General features: G+C 35.0%; 1 protein-coding gene and 3 pseudogenes across 1 annotated transcript; 2 read left to right on the top strand and 2 right to left on the bottom strand.

Annotated features, from left to right (window-relative positions):
* Positions 1-502: 502 nt before the first annotated feature.
* On the bottom strand, positions 503-2493 carry LOC120124479 (annotated as a pseudogene).
* A 6890-nt stretch (positions 2494-9383) lies between these two features.
* On the top strand, positions 9384-11680 carry LOC120124411 (annotated as a pseudogene).
* Positions 11681-11690: 10 nt separating this feature from the next.
* On the top strand, positions 11691-12437 carry LOC120124410 (annotated as a pseudogene).
* Positions 12438-13549: 1112 nt separating this feature from the next.
* LOC120124477 (calcium-dependent protein kinase 7-like) lies at positions 13550-17216 on the bottom strand. Its single transcript, XM_039143140.1, has 9 exons — positions 17114-17216; positions 16228-16801; positions 15863-15986; positions 15549-15692; positions 15152-15304; positions 14951-15066; positions 14631-14798; positions 14158-14385; positions 13550-13902 (listed from the first exon to the last, which is right to left on the bottom strand). The coding sequence occupies exons 2-9, from the start codon at positions 16741-16743 to the stop codon at positions 13756-13758; spliced, it is 1596 nt and encodes a 531-aa protein (XP_038999071.1). The 5' UTR covers positions 16744-16801; positions 17114-17216; the 3' UTR covers positions 13550-13755.
* Positions 17217-20865: the final 3649 nt, after the last annotated feature.

The following is a 20865-nucleotide window of genomic DNA, read 5'->3' as shown; positions in this document are numbered from 1 at the left end:
TTAACATTTAGTTTTCGTTTCATTTTAATACTACCTTGTAGTTATCCGGATTAATAAAAAAAATTGTTTCATTTGGATAGGTGAGAGTTCCCACAAAAAGAATTGATATAAATAACCATTTTAATTTTAAACAAAAATTTTAAATACTAAAATAAAAGTATAATATAACAATTCAAAATTTTCTTATTTTAATAATAATCTTTTTCTACAAGTATGATTTAATATTATAATATTATTTTGATTATAAATAATATTCTTAATATTTTATTGAAAGATATGTTATACTATTATTTTAGTAATAAATATATAATTTACAAATATTTAAAAATAAATGATCCTTTATATAAAATTTTAATATTTAACTGCTGTCATTAATAAGACTGATCAGATCAGATGTACTAATTTCTCACAAGACCTTTATCATCAGCAAACATCAATTCACCAGCCAGCACAAGATTCTGTTCTTGCTCAAATTTACACATTTTTGCGTGCCCTGGTTTCCCTCTAAAGACTCCATTTGAAGGCAAGATTGAAGCAGTGAACCAGTGAAAAGCTTCGAAATCGGCCGCGAGATTCATGTACGATGAACCGAGTGTTCGACATATAGGATAGTAGGATCATCTACGATGAACGTTTCAGTTCCTCTTTATGAAGGCATGATTCCTTCGCCATGCTGCTTCTGCTGTTGTTTCTTCAAGGTTGACATGTTACTGATGTCTCCAAGGGGTGACCGTCTGATCGGGAGAAGTCCGGCGGTGTATTGATCGTCAACCTTTAACCGACACACGAGTACCCTCTTCTCTGTTTCGCTTTGTGCTTCTCGATTGATCGAAGAAGCAACTCGTGTCCTTGCCGTTTTTGGCTCTCTTTCCTGCCTCAATCTCTCGACCTCTTGACGAAGAACATATGCTTGTGCCTCTAACTCGTTAGCCTCGGCTTCGGATGAGAGAGCTTTCTGTCTCCATTCTTTCACCTAATGAAAGCAAACCAACATGTTAAGCAACTAGAAACGATGTGTGATTGTCTTTGTACTTCTTAAATAGCTTGTGAAAATCTTACGGTAGATTGCAGGGATTGAATCCGATAATCCGAATCGAGTGCTCGATCTTCCCAGAAATCACGAGACGCGTGCAATTCTTCCATCTCATCCCTTACCAGAGCCAGCATGTCTTGCATCTGTGACCATTGTTCGGTCTCGGCACGAATTTGATCCACAACCCTCTGCACTATTGCCTTGCAATGCCCTGAACACACTCGTGCCCCATGGGACATTTTCTCCTGCGAAAAACCAAGTGTTCTAATGCAAAAATGGAACTCATATGATTGTTGTTAATGATTGATGATGATTAAAGGAACTTACTTTGCATGATTGTTGTAAAGAAGAAGACGATAAATCTGAATATTCCTCTAACAAAAACCCCTTCGACAATCCATCCATCTTTCTTCTCAAATTCTCCACCTGCAAATCCGAATCGTTTCGTACATTGCGGTTATGAACATCTTCTTCGCTGATGGTTTTGATCGACAAGCTCGCTTCGGCCATCTGTCGAATCTCTTTCACGCATTGTTCTTCATTGGATATTCCTTTAAACCCAGATTTTTCTAGCTGTTTCCGGAGAGAATATGGTTTTTTATCGAAGTTACTGAATTTTTTTACCTCCATGTTTTTAACAACTGATCTCTTTTGCAGATTCTCTATGTTCTCGACCAATTCATTGATCTGTTCGTCCAGTAATGCCATGTTTACATTCTTTCCTTCGCAGATGTTCTTTCTTCCCTGTAAACCAAATGCTAAAATCAAAGTCAGAAAGCAATATTTTCTCGAGATCAAAACAGAAAAAGAAGGGAGAAGAAGAAACCGACGGAAAGTAAAATTAGAGCAGCGGATTCCAATGTCCTCTCCATGTGCACCCTTCTTCTCTCCATTTTCTTAACGGCGATCTTCCTTTCCATCCTCAGCAAATTACACTCGGTTCTCAACATCTCAGCTTGGAACCTCCATTTCTCTTCTTCAACAAAGGCTACGCAGCCGCCGCGGTCAACTCTCCTCTCCTCCTCCTCCTCCGCCGCCACCCTCCCTCTTCTCATCTCGTCGTCACTCTCCCTCCGACTCACCACCAACACCGGAACACTCTCCCTTCTAAAAGTCCCTCCTCGATCAAACAAGCTCTGCAGAACCATCCCTTTCCTCTCTTTACCGGGAAGTTTCGAAGGACTCGCCTTGGGCGCTTTCCTTCGAGGCCGCCGTGGCAAATGGATGATTCTCGGAGTCGGCTGCGCCGGTGGGTATTGCCATTTAGCTCTCCTCGTTATAGTTGTTCCCATTGACATCCTCTCCATGCCAAAAAAAAAAATAACTCTTTGCTTTCGTTTCGAAAAGACTTGGATTTAGAAAATTTAAGAACTTCTCTATAATTGGGTACTGTTTTAGTTACAGACGGTGGGAGACTGGGAGTTCTGTCAATATTTTGCAAACACAGATGCACTGTTCTTCTTAAAGTTGTCTGAAACAAAAATGAATAAATAAATACAGAGGTTGTTTTGTCCTGTTTATGGTGTCTGGTTTTACATCTGATGAAATGACAGTATGGTGTGTGGATATGGAAGCTAAGCATTACTGTGAAATTTTTGGACTTGTTTAACAGAAATTTTGTTTTTAAAAGGAATTTGATGGAAGGGGTGGGAGGAAAATATAGGTGGGGGCACGATGAAGAATTGATTATGCATTACGTGGGGGTAGATTTGGCAAAACAATCAAATTAAAAAGTGTTGCCATTTTCAAAATTGAAACTGCAACGGTAAGTTTAGAGGTTAGAGGAGAGGTACTGGGACTGTTGTGTGTTTTAAGGCTGTTTTAGGTCACGGTATTAATGGCATGGAATTTAGGAAAGAGACAAATATGAAAAACCTCAACCCAAGCAAAAAAATAAAATGAGTAATCAATGTATTAGATATCTATTTATCTACCCAAATTAGACATTGGATCATTTAAATAAAGCCGACCAATTGTTGTTATTTCGGAATGTTAGTTAACGTCAAATGATTAAGAGTTATTATTAAATAATCATTACTTTGTACTTACACCAGATAAATAAAAAAATAAATATATTTTGGCACTGTATATAAAATAATTAAATTGAAAGGATTATTCTTATAATAAACATAATTTTGATAGTAATACCAAAAAGAAAACGTAATACGTAGGATTAGAGTCGTGGCCATTCTATGTGAATATAAAGGGAGTGTTGTACTCCCTTATATCAAGTTTAAATAGTTACGTCCATAAGGATTATGTTCGTTGTCAATGATTAAAAAAAATTATAAACATATACTGCTTTATAATCACCTCAAACTATTCAAAAAATAGCATATTACATTATACATGTAGAAATACACTCAACATTAAATATATATATATATATATATATATATATTGGATTTGTAAATTAAACGATATTTATTCTTAGTATTTAAGTCATGTTCCAACAAAACTCATGAGATATGACCAAAACAGTGAGAGTATAAGTCGAAAATAATATTTTAGGATGTACACCTTCAATAAAATTAACAATTAATGTAAATAAATTCGTATAGGATGAATATCTTCAGTAAAATGAACAACTAATATAAAGAAATTTAAATTTCAATGTGGACATATTGGCTCGATATACATCCACCACTGTACACACATACGCCACTTCATACAAGTACTTGATATAAAATGAATAGAGCCATAAAAATACAAATATGATATTGAATAAAAAGTTTAAAAAAGAAAGGAAGAGAGGGCAGGCGTGCAACCTCGTTAAGAGGAATGAGAAGAAATATTAGAATGAAAGCTGCATATTGCTTCTTCATTTGTTCCGGTGTCGGTGTTTTGCCTAAATTTATTTCCTTCTCCTCTTTTCTTTTATGGGGACCTGAGCCTGTCTCCCCCAACCATTGATTTTGCCTTGTATTTAATTTCTTGGTTTCTTCCTATTTCTCGTATACTTAATTATTAATGGTTTTCGGCGTTAATAGTTAGGTGTGAGCATTCGATCGAGTTGAATAAATTTTTTTTAAGTTATTTAAATTGATGAGTCGTTTTTTTTACAATTCAAGTTTAACTTGAAACTTTTTCGCGTTTAAGAAATTTGAGTCCAATTATTCAAGTTTCTATATTAATTTTAATATAATTATTTAATGTATTATGGTAAGGATTGATTCTAATTTTTCGATTTTCTCTAACCATATAAGATATATATTTTATATAATTTTCGTGTTATAATGTTATTCAATATATTAAATACAATCTAAATTTATAAAATATATTCGCAATAAAAAAATATTTTGATGATGAAATATTGATGAGAGTTTAAAGGAGTTAAGGAATCGATAAGAAGAAAGAATTTGCAAACATTTACAGTTAAAAGACCAAATCGAGTAAAATGCAAAGTTAAGTGACTAAATTAAAAAAGAGAGTACATTTTTAGTAAAAATAAATAATCGAAGTTACATAGGTATTCTATAATGGTATATGAGCATGTTGAAATTTTCAAATTTCAACTCGGCTCAAACTCAAAAATCGAATCAAATTCGAGTCGACGTTAATAATTTAAAATAAAAAAATTAATTCTTCGAGTCGAATCGAGTTTTGTTCACCCCTAATTGAGTATATATTTGTTTTATTTTTTTGCGTATAATCAGTCCATGCTAGTGCTTTCAATTTTCAAAATTAGTCCTTTTCTAATTAGATAGTATTTATTTAGGCCAGCTAATCATCGTCTCCCAATTAGCACTTAAATTTAAAGTGGAAAATTCTATGAATCAACCGCTCCAATAATGTAAAAGGAAAGACGACAGTGGTTTAAATATTTTCAAATTGTTAGGAAATTGTTCATGGTACAATAATGTTAAACGGAAGTCAGCTCACACAAAACAAGGATGGCAGCCGACTCATATCGTATTTTCAAATCTCAATCTTTGAGCATGATGTTTAATGAGATGAGTAGTTCTTGAATATCTCGAATTTAATTTAGTTAAAATTCGGTAAAAATTTGAATTAGATTAATTCAATTCGAACTTGAGTTTGGCTATAAGCTTTAACGAGCTAAGTATAATAAAATTTAATTTGACTCGATAAATTCGTGAGCAGCTTGTTTAAACTTTAAATTTGTTTCATATGTCTTTTTTATAAGTTTTTAGTTAAATCTATCAATTTAGGTTTATATTAAACTTTATATACTATCAGTAGATTTTGTCAATTGTTAAAAAAATAAGATAAAATTTTCGGTGAATTTAACGAGCAATGAGCTTAATAAATACGCGTCCAATACTAAAAGTTTTAACGAGCACAAATCGAATAATACATAACTCGCAATCGACTCGCTCGATAAGTATATATATTCACATGATTAATGACTCCATAAAGTCCTTGCTAACCTCCAAGTGTTTTAAAATACTAATTTTTAAACATTAATCTTTCAAATTAATGTTAATAAAAAAGAACCCAGCATAATCAAACACTGACAACCTCAATCCTACGCGCTGTTTTTACAGTTCTCTAGGTTGGTGATCGTTGGTGATTTAATAAAAAATAATAATATTTTCGATAACATATTTTTTTTAACTGTATATTAAAACTGTCGTACGTTAAATTTTCTAAATCTGCTTTAACTTTAATAAAAATAATTTATAGTTTTATGAATAAATAAATATTAAGATTAAAAACTTGAGAGTAAAATCACAGGAGCAACAAGAGATGCACCATGTTCGAATCGAAAAGCCTACACAAATGGGACCACTCCACTTACTTCATTTGGAATTTCAAGTGCTTTGTTTTAATTTCCGAATTATAATAAATATTTAAACTCCCCCTAACTTACTGCATATTAGTTAGTACTTATTATTTTAATCCATGTGGGAAAAATGATATGTTTTTCTTTTCAATGTTGTACAATACCTAAAAAAACAAGGGTGAATTACGTTTTAGTATTTAAATATCAATTTTGATCCATTTTAATACTTTAACTTTTAGCTTTTCGAAATCATATTTAATGTTTAGTTTTTGTTTTATTTTAATACACGTCATTAAAAAAATTAGTTTTTGTTTTATTTTACTCTTTTAGTAACCCTTCAAAATTTTACATTAAGTTTTGAAAAAACTGGAAGTTTTGTATTAAAACGGGTCAAAACTGATAGTTTATGTATTAAATACGTTAAGTTTTTAACGATGGGTTACTAAAATGAAATGAAAACTAAACGTTAGGCGTGATTTTGAAAACAATATAGTTTAGGTACTAAATGGACCAAAACTGATAGTTTAGGTACAAAATGTGCAATTTACTCAAAAAAAACAAATGAATCGGAGTTAGCACATTTGGTCGGTTGACAAGGTGCACATATTTTTTTTCATCATATTTTGTTAGGTCATAGGTTCTATATTCAAGGATGGACCGAGGGAGACTGGTAGGGCAATCGCTCCCCTTGAAAATTTAAAATTATCATATATTTTTAAATTTTTTCTATGTATTTTCTATTAATAATTTGTTTTCTCTCCCCTGGAATTTTAGTTTGTCCCCTTAAATATAAGTCCGAACCATAACATAAAATTTTACGTATATCCCTATCTATATCCACTATAAGTATTTTTTTTCTTTCTTCTTTATATAAGATTATAATTATATTTAAAATTTATGAAAGAAAAAAACAAATGAATCGATGAATTTTATATGAAAAACTATGATTAAATAAATTTATATTTTAAAAACATAAATTAAATAAGTCTTTATTTAAAAATTACAATAATTATTCTCTTAGTTTATTTACACTTTTTTAAATTTGAGGTATACATAATATAATATCTATTTAAATATAATTTTTATTTATTTAACATTAAACACTTATAACTTTAATATTTTTTATATTTAAATTTAAAATCTTTAAAAATAACAATAATTTTTTTATCTTGTCAAAATCGACCATTTGAAAATATTGGAAAATCGTGGTTGGGGTAGTACAATAGTGCGGGTCAGATCACACAAAACAAGACAATTTGTGAATTTCATTCGTCTGGTGAACTGACTCGCTGTCTGTCCATTTTCACTTTTTTACAGTGACAAAGTCCTTTACCGCAGTCACCCCACAAAAATAATATGTATATATGATTTATCGATTAAATAAATTCGGTGTGTTAAGAGCGTTTAATTCACGGAATATAAAATTACTAATAAGAATAAAAGATTATCAGGGAATAAGATTATTGTGAATGTTATATTTTGTGTTTTGTTAGTTTAGCAGGAATGTAAGATTAACGTGTTTGGTTAAAGGAATAAAAGATTATTATAATATATATTTAACTAAATTGTCCTTATTATATATTTAATTTTTTAACAAATTGAATTCTACTATAATATTACTATAATTAATTTATATATTTTCTTTAAAAAATTTAAATTAATAAAATGTATATAATTTTTTTTACAAAATTGTAAAGATAAATTGGTTTAATGTAAGTGTAAAATTTTATTTTAATCTCTTAACTTTATATAAAATTTTAATTATAGATTTTTTTTAAATCCAAAATAGTTTAAAGATAAATTTATAATTTAACTTTTGTAAAATTTTTATTATTCAACGACAGAAGAATGATATTTTTGAAGAAAAAAAATTAAGGGTATTTTATTCCAAAACTTCGGTAATCTAACAATACATAAGGGGATGGGGTAATCACATTCCCGGTAATATACTCTAAAAAATCCACTGTTGGTAATGAAAGATTACTGAAAATGGGATTACCGGCCAACCAAACGCGGGAATGAGGATTTCATTCCCCCGGTAATACAACATTCCTTGAACCAAACGGGGCCTAAAGGTATTTTCTTCTTCTGTATCTCATCATTTTTACATGTGACTCATTAATTCAAATCATCATAATCAGGGCTATAAACGAGTCGAGTTAGAGTATTGATGAGTTTGACTCGATTAAATAATTTGTGAGCCTAGAGCTTTTAAGTTCGACTCAAACTCGAAATCATGAACTGAAGCTCATAAAAGCTCGAAATGAAGAAAAAATTAAACTTAATTCAATTGAAACTCAATCTCATACTCGAACTTGAACTTGAACCTTAAATATATGAAAACTTTATATTACATTTTTTTTTGAAAAAAAAAACAACAGGTAAATAATAATATTATTAATAATTTATTTAAAAATAAATAAAATCCCAAAATATTATATTTTCAAGTTGCTCGCGATATTTTTGAGTCCGGTATCAAGTAGCTCGTTTTGACTTGTTAAGAACTCGAGTCGAGTCCATTCGATTCTAGTATTTATCGTGTTTTAATCGAGTCGATCTCGAGTAGCTCACGATATGTTTAGTCTCATTTACTACCCTACTCATAACGAGGCATTAAATATTAGTTTTCTACATTATTTAAACCCTTTCATATAAAAATATAGGGATAATAGCATGAATGACCCTTAAACAAATCTTCCAATGCCATATTTATACTTCATATATGATCATTCAATATTCATTATCCAATTCACCAGCAACCAGTTGATTTAGTGGGATGATACACTAGATCTCTTAAGTATGATTAGGAGTTTGGATCTTGACGTCTACGGATGGAGCAAACTGATTTGGAGGATCGTCCCATAACAAGTCTCTATAAAATCTGATCCGGAACAGTTGATCAAAACATTTGAAAACGTTTCACAATATATTTTTACTTAGAGACTAGTTAAAATAACTTAAATCCAATATAACTCAACCTAATTAACTGAGCTTTTTTCTGTTAGGTTAAATTGCATGAAGTTTACAAGTCTTTGCTTGAAGAACGAAATATTCATATGGCTTAATAAATCCAAGTGTAATTGGGCCGTAGAGAGTTATTTTAGGTTGGATCATAAGAAGCGGCTTAATGTTTCCATTCTCTTTTGGGTAAATTACGTTTTTAGTACTTAAATTATCAGTTTTGACTCTTAGTACCTAAACTTTTAAAGTTTTCAAAATTATACCTAAATTTTAATTTTTGTTTTATTTTAGTACCCTGTTAAAAACTCAATGTTAAATTTTGGGGGGAAAATTGAAAGTTTAAGACACTAAAATAGACCAAAACTGATAGTTTAGATAATAAACACATAAATTTTTTAATTTCAAGACACTAAAATAAAATACAAAGTGAAGATTTAAAAAAAATTAGAAGTTTATGTGTTAAATAAGATAAAAACTTATAGTTTAGGTACGTAGTTTACCCTTTTCTTTTATATCTTTGTAGACCTAAAAACCCTAGATTTAGAATCTTGTTAGATATAAAGTCTTCAGTATCGCCGCTCTTTTTTGGCGCTCCAATCGCATTTCTCTATAACAAAACCCTTGCGCTCGTAAACATATCCAGTCCAAAAAGAGAACATGGCAGAAAGAGGAGGAGGAGAGCTTGGCGCTTTCAGGCGTGGCTTCGGCGGCAGATCTGACCGTTGTAAAAGAGGAAGGCGCCGCGGCCGCAGAGATGAAGAGGAGAAATGGGTGCCCGTTACAAAGCTCGGACGTTTGGTTAAAACTGGGAAAATCACGTCCCTTGAGCAAATCTACCTCCATTCACTTATCACTCCCCCATCAAAGAGTACCAAATCATCGACCAGCTCGTCGGCCCTTCATTGAAAGACGAGGTCATGAAGACCTCTCCTGTCCAGAAACAAACCCGTGCTGGACAGCGTACCCGTTTCAAGGCCTTCGTCGTTGTCGGCGATGGAAATGGACACGTTGGGTTGGGAGTCAAGTGTAGCAAAGAAGTTGCGACGGCTATAAGAGGGGCGATAATATTGGCTAAATTGTCTGTGATTCCGGTGAGGAGAGGGTATTGGGGGAATAAGATTGGAAAGCCTCACACGGTGCCGTGCAAAGTTATTGGGAAATGTGGGTCCGTTACTGTTAGGATGATGCCGGCGCCGAGAGGTGCTGGGATTGTAGCTGCTAGGGTGCCCAAGAAGGTGCTTCAGTTTGCTGGGATTGAGGACGTTTTTACTTCTTCTCGGGGTTCTACCAAGACTCTTGGTAACTTTGTATTTTTTTATATATTACTCCCTCCATCCCATTATTTGCGTCTGATATTGTCTATGCACATAGCTTTAGGAGAGGTATATATGATCAAGAGAAATGATAAAATTATTCTTAAAAGGTGATTGATAGATTTGTTTTGATAGGTATAAAATAGTGAGATTTAAGGATAAAAAATGTAAGTGTACTTTTCTACAAACTAAAAGAGACACATTTAGTGGTACGGAGTAGTATGTTTTTACGAAAATGTTTGATCTTCTTGTTATTTGATATTGATTTCGGATTTGTTTACATCTATTTAGAAATGGGTTTTGACGTGTAATTGCGTGAGCTATTTTTTTGTACTTTTCTAATTCTTCTACGGTGAACTGTGATATGATGCCTTCTCGTTGAAGTACTGGCATTCTTTGATTGTTTTTTGATTAACTATGTTAGACTTGAAATGTTTTGAAGATGAATGGTGCTGGATTAATTCTTTGATTCTCTTGATTTGGGATATGGTGAGGTATTTTATGGGATTCTATTTCTTTCAAATATCTTTATACTGATGTAGTGGAAGCATAGGCCATCCATCATATCATGCTTGAAGTCTCGTTATCTGGATTTGTTGGTGTTACAGTGAGACATGATAAACCGGCTATTAATATATGGTAATAAATTGGTAATCGATGTATTTATACATATCTCTATTTGTGAGACTTACAGATCTCATTGAGTATTCCTATCCGTGGTTTGAGTGGAATTGTGTTGAGGGTATTTTATTGTTTTCTGCTTAGCTAATGGTTTGGAATCCAATGGAGGTCGGCTTGTTTGCAAATGCTCTCTTAATACGGTGCTACATCTATTAATTTGAAACTGATATATTATTTTATTTTGAAAAGGGAAACTGATATATTATATTGTTTGATTAGTTGAATTCCTACATGTTTTGGTGGTGGTTATACATGGTTTTTGATGCTGCACCGTTATATTTGATGTTGGTTTCTTTTGTACTGTCTCGGAAACAAATATTTGTTGGTGGAAGTATGCAAATGTGTTTATAGATATCACAGATTGCAACCTATCCTCTTCTTCGAGGTATTTGTATTTGACTATCAGGAAATTAGTATGTTTTTGTTATAGGTGGCTGTTTATTCGTGGTATGATCTTATTCGAATGTGCTTTGTTGGGTTATTTTTTTATATCTGATTGTTCTTTTGTTTTGGAAACCTAAAATTGCAGGCTACATTTGAGTGTCTTTTGAAAACATACGGTTTCTTGACCCCTGATTTCTGGAAAGAGACTCGTTTCACAAGGTCTCCTTTCCAGGAGTATTCCGATCTATTGGGAAAGCCAATGAAGACTTTTGTTCTCGAAGAAGCAGAGAGGGTTGATGCGTGATGATGTGGAGTTCCATCGTTAAGATGGCTTTTATGTTCGTGCCTAGCGTAGAAATACGAGTTCTTTTTGCCTATTAAGACAATGCCTATGGCTATGTTTCTTTGCTTATTTGGTTGTCATAAGAAATTTAGCACTTGTTCAGCAGCTTAAAGTTTTGTTTTAATCAGTTTGGATTTTATTCAAAGATTATGATTAATATACGAGTTTGTTCCTTTGGTTCATGTTATGAGATCAATTAAATCAACAGATAGAATTGCTGTTTTACAAATGCAGCTGCTTCCTGTATGCAGTGATCCAAGCAGTCTTATGATTTTTCCAAGTAAGTCTTTTAATGTCTTCTCAAACATTGCTATGAAATTTCTAGGGAAAATTTGGCACCTGATAAATGCGGCTGACAGCCACAAGAAACAGAAGGATTTAGCAGATAATATAATACGTGGCAATTATCCATTTGCCCCATCATTTCTCTGGATAAGGAAATGGATGACGGTTTACCAACAATCCCTTTTGGTCTTCTCATGCTATTTCCCCAAATAACATTTATCTCAAGCATCTCAATCACAAAACAAACTTGAAAAGAAGAAACTAGAAAGAGCTATCCTGCACAGACACGGCTTCAATGAGCATGACAGCCTCTCCTTCCGAGCTCGAGCTCCGTTTTGACTAGACTTCCTTCGGGACCAGCTTGTAGAGGTGTGATCGTGGCCAAGGTGACCGGCAGCGATCAAGGAGAGAAGGGAAACTTGGAAATGAAGCAAGAGAGCCGCAATGGTAGGAGGGACTTGGGTTTTGCAGCAGCAGCAGCTGCTATTTGGTCATTTGCAAATGCAGCAATGGGTGAAGAGCCTAAACGTGGGACTCCAGAAGCTAAGAAGAAGTATGCTTCTGTTTGTGTGACAATGCCTACTGCTAGCATCTGTCGCAAGTGAGAAACCTTATGTTCATCTATATTTAGTGTCCATTTGTATGCCACATTCATCTACTTTGTTGTTTGAAAACTTGCATCTTTGTTTTATATATATTTCTCTATTTTTCTTTTTCAACTTTCATTTCATATGAACTCGAAATTTAATGACTAACCATTCACGTATTATAAGTTCAAAATGATAGATTACTTCATTCCTAGAAGAGAATATCGAATCCAGCTATGACTGTTGAGAGTATGACCTGTCACTCCTAACATTCTACCATTTTTTGTGTATAAATATAGGGGAAGTGGCTACAACTAAATCAAGACAATTAAATATTATGACAATGGCATCAATAATCATTTGGTATAATGAGATTAGTGATTTTGTTCAAATCTTAACGTTTGCGAATGAAGTTAACTTGATTGAGAGGATTGACCTCTACAAAATCTGATCCGGAATAATCGATAAATAAATCGGATAATAGATCAAATATAGGTAGTTAAACATGACAGTGGCAACACTTGTTTTTCTCCCTTGGAAGCAAAGGCAATACCTTATGCCAAGAGTTCCCTTCATTTTCCGTAGATAAAAATTTCAAATTTTAAATATGATATTTTAATTTTTAAGGGTTTCTTTTTTTTACAAAGATGGGTTCGAGTTCAACCGAGTCCGTGACTCAAGCCGGAGAAATACTATTATTTTTTGGTCCAAATTCGTGGCGATTGTGGAGAGATTAGAGTATTGCTTTTGCTGAAGCAGCCTCAACCGTAACCAAATGACCATTTTCATGACCGAATGAATACCAAGTTGCCATTGCTTTCTGCAGCACACAAGTTCTAAGAAGTTTGAATTTGACCAGCTAGATAACTCGAGTTGTTTGAGCTCGACTCAGTACTTACCTATACCAGTGTCTTTTTCGAGTCAGTATTGCCATGGGTAAGGCGAAAGTCATCAGTTTCTTCAGATACAAGGAACACTGAACAATCAATAATGACTTTAATAAAAGCAAAACTGGGAATCACCTAAAAAGCTCATCTTTCACCAGACAACACAATCAAAGCAATTCAATGCTACACATCCACAAACTTTGCTTTTCCTAAAGAGAAAGGCATGTTGGACAGATATTTACAACCACAAACAAGATTGTGGATAACATTTAACCATCACTTCAGGTATCCACAAAGATTTCAAACTCGGCAGCTAGCAGTCTAGACGTACTGATAATAACACATGCATCGATCTAGCATTATCTACCTCGAAGGTTCCACTCGAAAACAAATTGGAAAAATAAAAGAAATCGACAGTATCAACCAAACAATCAAGGAATTTTTCTTCTTTTTTTACCCTTCAAAGCAATGGTACTTAACTTTTTTGTTTTGTTTTGTTTTGTTTTTATCGACTGGTATCTATTAGACTTGTACTCAATTAGCCGATTGCAATGAACCATCTCTCATCAACTTCAAGCTTAGACTGTTGAATCTTTCACGTGAATATTGCCTGGATGCTTTCCTCCAATCAGTACCGGCTTTCATCATCGCAACAAACTCATCGTAACTTATGCGCCCATCCTGCAACGTAAAAAAAGAAAGCTTTAACTTCTGATCATACAATTTGGAGATGATTCAGACTCAGATGCTTTGAGATGAACCACGTCACTTGAAACCAACCACGAAACAGAAGACACGGGATTTGTGTATGTGTGTGTGAACATAAGTAGAGGTTTGAAGCAATAGATAAAGTGCAATACAGGAACGAACATGATAAGCATTGATAAGATGACAAGTTCAATTTGAATCCACTATAACCAAGCAAGAAAATGTCACCTTGTCGGTGTCAACATCATGCATTATGGCATCAATAACTTCCTCACTGGTATCAACTTCATCGTTTAAGGAATCTCGCAGATCTTCTCTCTCTAAGAAGCCACTTTTATTTAGATCAAAGAATGCAAAGGCTTTATGCAAGTGCTCGTCATTGGCCATTTTCCTGAGGTGAACTGAAACTGCTACAAATTCTCCATAATTCAGAGTTCCATCACCATCAACATCAGCCTGTCAAAAGCAAGTTACAGTTATTCCATCGATGAAGTTGGAAGTTCGAAATATGAAACGGTAGTTATAGGACATAACATGGGCAAACTCAGTAAATTAAGTTTATGCAAGAAAACGGAGCAGAGATGCGTCTCCTAAAAGGAGAAGAAACAAGCAGAACAGTAGACCCCCCAACCACACATATATCGGTTGCATTAGTCATTTTTTTAAGTTCTTCGTCATATATTGGGGTCAGATAATCTTACAGCTTCCACTAGGATCTGCAAATCTGCATCAGGAATCTGTTGGCCGAGCTTTTGCAACCCTGTCCGAAGCTCCTCAAGGTTTATTTTGCCTCGTTTTCCAGTGTCCATTACATCAAAAGCCTCTTTTATGCCGGCTACTTCCTCCACCGACAAATGCTCAGCAATCACCTGGCAAATTGAAATATTTAAATCACGATCATTAAAAGTAAAAACCGTGGGTGTAGGTAGTCAATATCAAGTAGGTTAATAGGTATTCCCCCAAAAGTTTGCATCCTGTAACTTAAAAGTAGATGAAGTACAAGAGTTCTTCGAATTATTACCCTTAGAGCTCTTTTCTTCAGCTTGTTCATTACAGAAAATTGTTTGAGCCGAGCTTTCACAGTCTCACCCAGTGAAACATTGGGTGCTTTCTTGGCATTTAGTATCCACGGATGCTCTGCATACGGTAGTTTGGATGATTTTTCATACATAAAAAATATATGCCAACATACATAAAGCGTGTAAGATGTACAGAAGGTTACCAAGCACTTCCTGTGCTGTAAGACGTAGCTTTGGATCGGGATTAAGCATTTTCTTTACAAGGTCCTTCGCATTGTCCGAAACTTTAGGCCATGGGTCCCTCTTAAAGTCGATAACAGAGCGGATAATCGCCTGTGCTACCCCCTGCTCGGTCTCTGCATGCAGATGCCAGAAATGTTTTTATATTTATTTTTCTGAAAGCATGGGAGTAGATAGAGAAACTGTATGCAAAAAGATGCATCAAACTCTTGATACATAATATTAAATAACTTTTTTCTTGATATCTCTCTTATCTTTGCCCAAACTCTCGAAGTACACACTGCCGGTAAAATTATCTTGAGATGTAACCTTCATGAAGTCAAATGAAGAAAAGAACTCGTCGAAGATTGAAAGACCAACCTGCCCAGAATGGTGGCACACCACAAAGTAAAATATAGAGGATAACTCCAGCACTCCAAACATCGATCTCTGGGCCATAATTTCGTTTAAGAACCTCGGGAGCCATGTAATATGGACTTCCCACGATCTCATTGAATTGCTCACCTGTCAAGATAGAGCATTCTTGAGGAAAACTCGAACTGCTTGAGCATAATATAAAAGAAAGGAGACAACTAAAGCACTAAAAAATCGGTTCCCATCAAAGATGGATTGATGGAAGGAGAAAAGACTTAAAAAGTTCATCTAGTCGATAAGTAATAGTTAATATGCACTACCGGGTTTAAAGAAGACCGACAGCCCAAAATCAATTGCCTTCAATGGGGCAGTTTCCTTCTTATTTCCAAATAGAAAATTCTCAGGTTTGAGATCGCGATGCATGACTCCATGTTTATGGCACATCTGCAACATAAATTGAATACAGCGGTTATTCATTGCTTCGTTTCAAGGAGGTTCAAATCAATAAGAAAAGCTCATTTATCACTGAAATCATAATTAGAAACTAAACCAAAAAACTAGATCCAAGGCTCCCGTGATAATATAAGGCTTAAACTATATGGGAGTATGAACCTCATGCAAGACCATAAACATGAAATGCAAGACTACGCCAATTCAACAACAAAAAGATCATTCAGAGTTCAACCTGAACAACTTCGACGATCGTCCTCATAACCCCGGCAGCGGCTCGTTCCGTGTAGTGGCCCCTCGCGACGATCCTATCAAACAACTCTCCTCCCTCACACAGTTCCATAACAATGTGAACAGCATCATCATCCTCATAAGTATCCTTCAATGTCACGATATTAGGATGCTTAGGCAAATGCTTCATTATCTCTACCTCCCTCCTCACATCCTCAATATCCACTGCGGTCCTCAGTTTCTTCTTCGATATCGATTTACAAGCATATTTCTCACCGGAGTTCACATCTGTACACAGATATGTTACCCCGAATTCTCCGCGCCCCAGCTCACGGCCTAGATCGTATCGAGCCGAAATATCTTGACCAGTTGGTTCCTTTAAAACCCTCAGCTTGAAGTTAGTAGCAGATCCATTGTTGACTGCATATTCATCTCCAAAAAACGGGTTAGCTTTGTTCTTTTTGTGCCCCTTCTTCTTATTCTCAACATTAGAGCTGGGGTTAGCACAGCAATTTCCCATGGATTAAAAAGAAAGGAAATCCAAAACAAGCAGCAGCTGTAAGGTTTTTACAAATTTCCTGAAAAATCCAGTAAGCCAAACAGATGAAATGAAGGAATCAAGATCAGAAATTTATGAGGTAACCATATACAAAGCCAAAGTAAATCTCTTAGATCCACAACTTCAGTTAATCTTAAAGGGAGAAAAAAGGGTTTTTCAATAAGCAAAAATAAAATCTAAATAAACTCAAAAGTTGGAAGATTTGAGCTTTGAAACGTATTTTACGTATAGAAACAAACCCAGAAAAAAATCCCAGAAAATCTGTCTAAAATGGACTACCTTAAGCAAAGGCAATCAATTTGTTTAAGTGTAAAAGAAAAAAAAAACCCACCTTCACTGACAATTTCGGGCACTGAGAAATCTGAAGATAACCCCAAAGGGTTTTTGAAAAATTAAACTCCTCCAAGTGTTAAGAGAAATGGAAAGGGGTTTCTATATTTTTGGTGAAATGTGAGGAAGTAGGTTCAATGTTTGCTAAAAAAGATAATATGAAAGAGAGAGATTCACAGTCAAAGGCTCAAAGCTCTCATCTTTCAAAGACTTTCTCTCTTTTCTTTTTCCACTAAATCAAAATCTTTTTCTTCTATCTTTGATGAGAGAGAATAACTAGAAGAAGTCCTTCCTGTCTTTCTTTCTTTTTTATTAATATTAATTTTGTTTCAAAAGCAACCATACTCCAACAGAAAGAAAATAAGAGTAAATAAATCAAATTTGTTTCCAATTTTGGTTTTCTCCTTATTTATTGTTATTCCCAAATGTAAATTTCTTAACAACAAGCACCTAATTGAAAACAAGTATTTCTTTTTTGCCTAAATTAAAGAAAAAAAATTAAGGATGGTCTAGAAAGAAAGACTTGCCAAATTCTGGTTGAAATTTGCAGGCTGGTTGGAGCTTTGAAAGCTTAAGGCCAATTATAACCTATGAATGATTAGATCATAATTAAGACTTTTATAATGCAAAATTTAAATTAATCCAAACCTAAGAACATTGTCTAGGTCAAAGGTGGGAATCTTGAGTTGGACTTTTGTGTGCTTGTGTTTAAGTCAGGGTACCATTGTTTTTTCATTGTGAAATATTCATATTTGAAAACATCAGTTGGATTTTTTAATTTCTAGATTGAAATAAATCTTTCTAGAATGATATAAATCTTTATATAAATCTTGTTTTGTTTTGTTGCACTCCAATTCCAAGGTTTCGTCCTGATTAATTTGGATCAATTCGTGATGCATACTTGACTTTGGTGAGTGAGTATTCCAACAACGATTTTCTACATATACAATGACTCGAATCTAAGATCTTATTTAAGCGATATTAAGTTGTTTACCACTTAAACTAACACAATTGAGGCGTTTTTCCAAAAAAATCACCGGTGACCGGTATATTTATCGATCTGACACCGGTAAGACTATATTTCCTGATCCAACACCCTTAGCAGTAAAGCGTGCCCCCTGCACCACACTATATGTTGATTTGGCGCCACGTGGGGTAAGGCGCTCTCCTTGAAGCGCGTCTTATGCTGACATGGATACACGTGTGTAATTACACATAAGGCGCGGGGCAGGGGCCGCGCCTTACCTGTGAATCTGACACGCGTCAGGAAGGCGGACCCCCTGCCCCGCGCTATACCCATAATTACCCCCATACCCCCGACGCTTCACACTCCAATCCTCCTTATAAATATTCCCATCCTCAATTACTTTCATCACACCAAATTCTCTAAACTTCTCTCAAATACTCTTATAATCTCTTATAAGGTATATTTTATTATATTTTTAATATTTTGTATTTAATTTATTTAATATTTTACTTATTTAATTTTTTTACAGATATAAAATGACAGACGATCTACTTCGCTTGGATGCAAATCATATATATCGACACTTTGCTGATACGGTAACATTTTAATATTTTAATTTAAATTATTAGTAATAATTTGTTGATTTATTTAATGCATGATTATTAGATTAAGAATTAATTTTTGTAATTATTTAATTTTAGGATAAAGACCGTGTATTAAATCCTTTTATTAGGAATCTTAAGTTAGTGATACCTAGCTGTGTCTTACCGTATTTAGTAGATGCTGGATTCGATTACATAGGTAGATATCAGGGTCACTGTAAGATAAAGCCAGACCTGATTTCTGCCTTAGTAGAGCGGTGGAAGTCGAAGACCCACACATTCCATCTTCCGTACGGAGAGTGCACGATTACACTTGAGGATGTTTCTATGCACCTGAGGCTTCTGGTGGATGGGGATGTGATATCGGGGATCGCGCAGGGTTCCTGGACTGCTTTGTGTCGAGATAATCTAGGACGTGTCCCGGAAAATTTTAACTATGGTTGGATATCGTTAAATTGGTTAGATGCCAATTTTCGTGATTTAAGCGAGAACACGTCTGAGGATGAAGTTAAAATGTATGTACAGGCATGCATACTGTAGCTGATAGGAGGGTTGTTGATGCAGGACAAATCGCGCAACCAAGTTCACTGCATGTGGTTGCGACACCTTGGTGACTTTCATCTGGCCGGATCACTCAGTTGGGGCTCGACAATTTTGGCTTTCCTGTACAGAGAGATGTGTCGAGCCACTGACTACAGGCGTAATGCTATTGGCGGATGTCTCTTGTTGCTGCAGTCTTGGGCGTGATATTGATTGCCCTTTTTATGTCCCGTTGTCAAGAACCCATTCGTATTTCCACTACTATTGAGGTAATTGTAAAACTAATTTCGTCTATTAATCATTTTATACAACGTATAATAATTTTTTTCCTCGAATAGGTGGTCTACTTATAGGAAAAATCATCATGAGCTACCTGATGATTTAGAAAAAAATAGGGTGCTCATCGATCAGAAGGCTGACATACAGGTATGAATTTTAATGTTTAAAAATCGATTTTAGATTATAGTTATATAATTAGATTATTATTATGATAAAAATTATATATATTTGTTTTAGTTTGAATGGGTGCCATATTCTACTGATGATGTGATGGCGATGATCCCACCTGAGTTGAGGAGACCATCAGATGTTTGGATGGCGATGGTCCCCTTGATCTGTTATGCGACCGTCGAGTGACACTCCACTGATCGCGTGCTCCGGCAATTTGGTTGTTTTCAACCAATTCCAGAAGCACCTCGCAATATGGACGAGTTACATAACACAGATAGACGCGGCAAGACAGATATATATTGGCTGGTGAGACATCATGAGTGGGTCGTGTTGTGGGATGATCGACATCGGTGCCTTCCCCGTAGAGAGCCCATTTTTTATGACCTCTTGATGGTTGCTGACGGTTATTATGAGTGGTTCAACAGTAACGGAAAACTGTTTCTGCTTCCCTATGATGCACGAGGGCAGTCCTTTCCGCGACGTCGACAGAGACGTTCACCGACATAGCATCATCGTCCCCCGACTCGTGGATGGAGAGCAGGTGCTTCTGGTTCATCCTCAGCTGCACCAGCAGGACCTTCACAACAACCACCGTATCCAGCGACTTACATACCGCAACCATATATGATGCCACCACCGCCTTTCCATTACCAGATGTCACCGCCGCCGTCTTCACCTGGTTTTATGACCCTGTCGCCGTCACAGATGACCCCTCCTGGAGGCTATTATGGGTATATGTTTGCAGATCCGACTTGGGGTTCATATACTGGATATTTGGTGGGTTCAACCTCATCACCCATGGCCGCAACACAGACACCTCCTGTACAATTTTCACACTCAGTGATGTCTGGGTTTTATGAGTTTTCCCAGTTTTCGCAGGTCGGTGGGATAGTCAGTCATTCACCTCCAGGGTCCTTATTCTATGGAGGTGCTTCATCGTCATCAGCTCATTATCAACCTAATGTACCTACTTAGGACGACGATGACGACAACGACAATGATGATGGTGATGATGATGACAGCGATGAGTCACAACCAGTGATACGAAAAAATTCTCCTCGAGACCGACAGCCACCACCCTGCGGAATACATTCGCGTCGCATGCATCGATAGATTTTGTTTTTTTATTATATTTGTATTTAGTTTATTGGACTTTTTAATTGTAATTTTTTATTATTTTTCAATTAATACTTA

Source organism: Hibiscus syriacus, unplaced genomic scaffold (genome assembly GCF_006381635.1).
Source record: "Hibiscus syriacus cultivar Baekdansim isolate YM2019G1 unplaced genomic scaffold, ASM638163v2 tig00110418_pilon, whole genome shotgun sequence".
In the NCBI taxonomy this organism is placed as follows: Eukaryota; Viridiplantae; Streptophyta; class Magnoliopsida; order Malvales; family Malvaceae; genus Hibiscus; species Hibiscus syriacus.
This window is presented reverse-complemented; position numbering and strand designations above follow the sequence as displayed.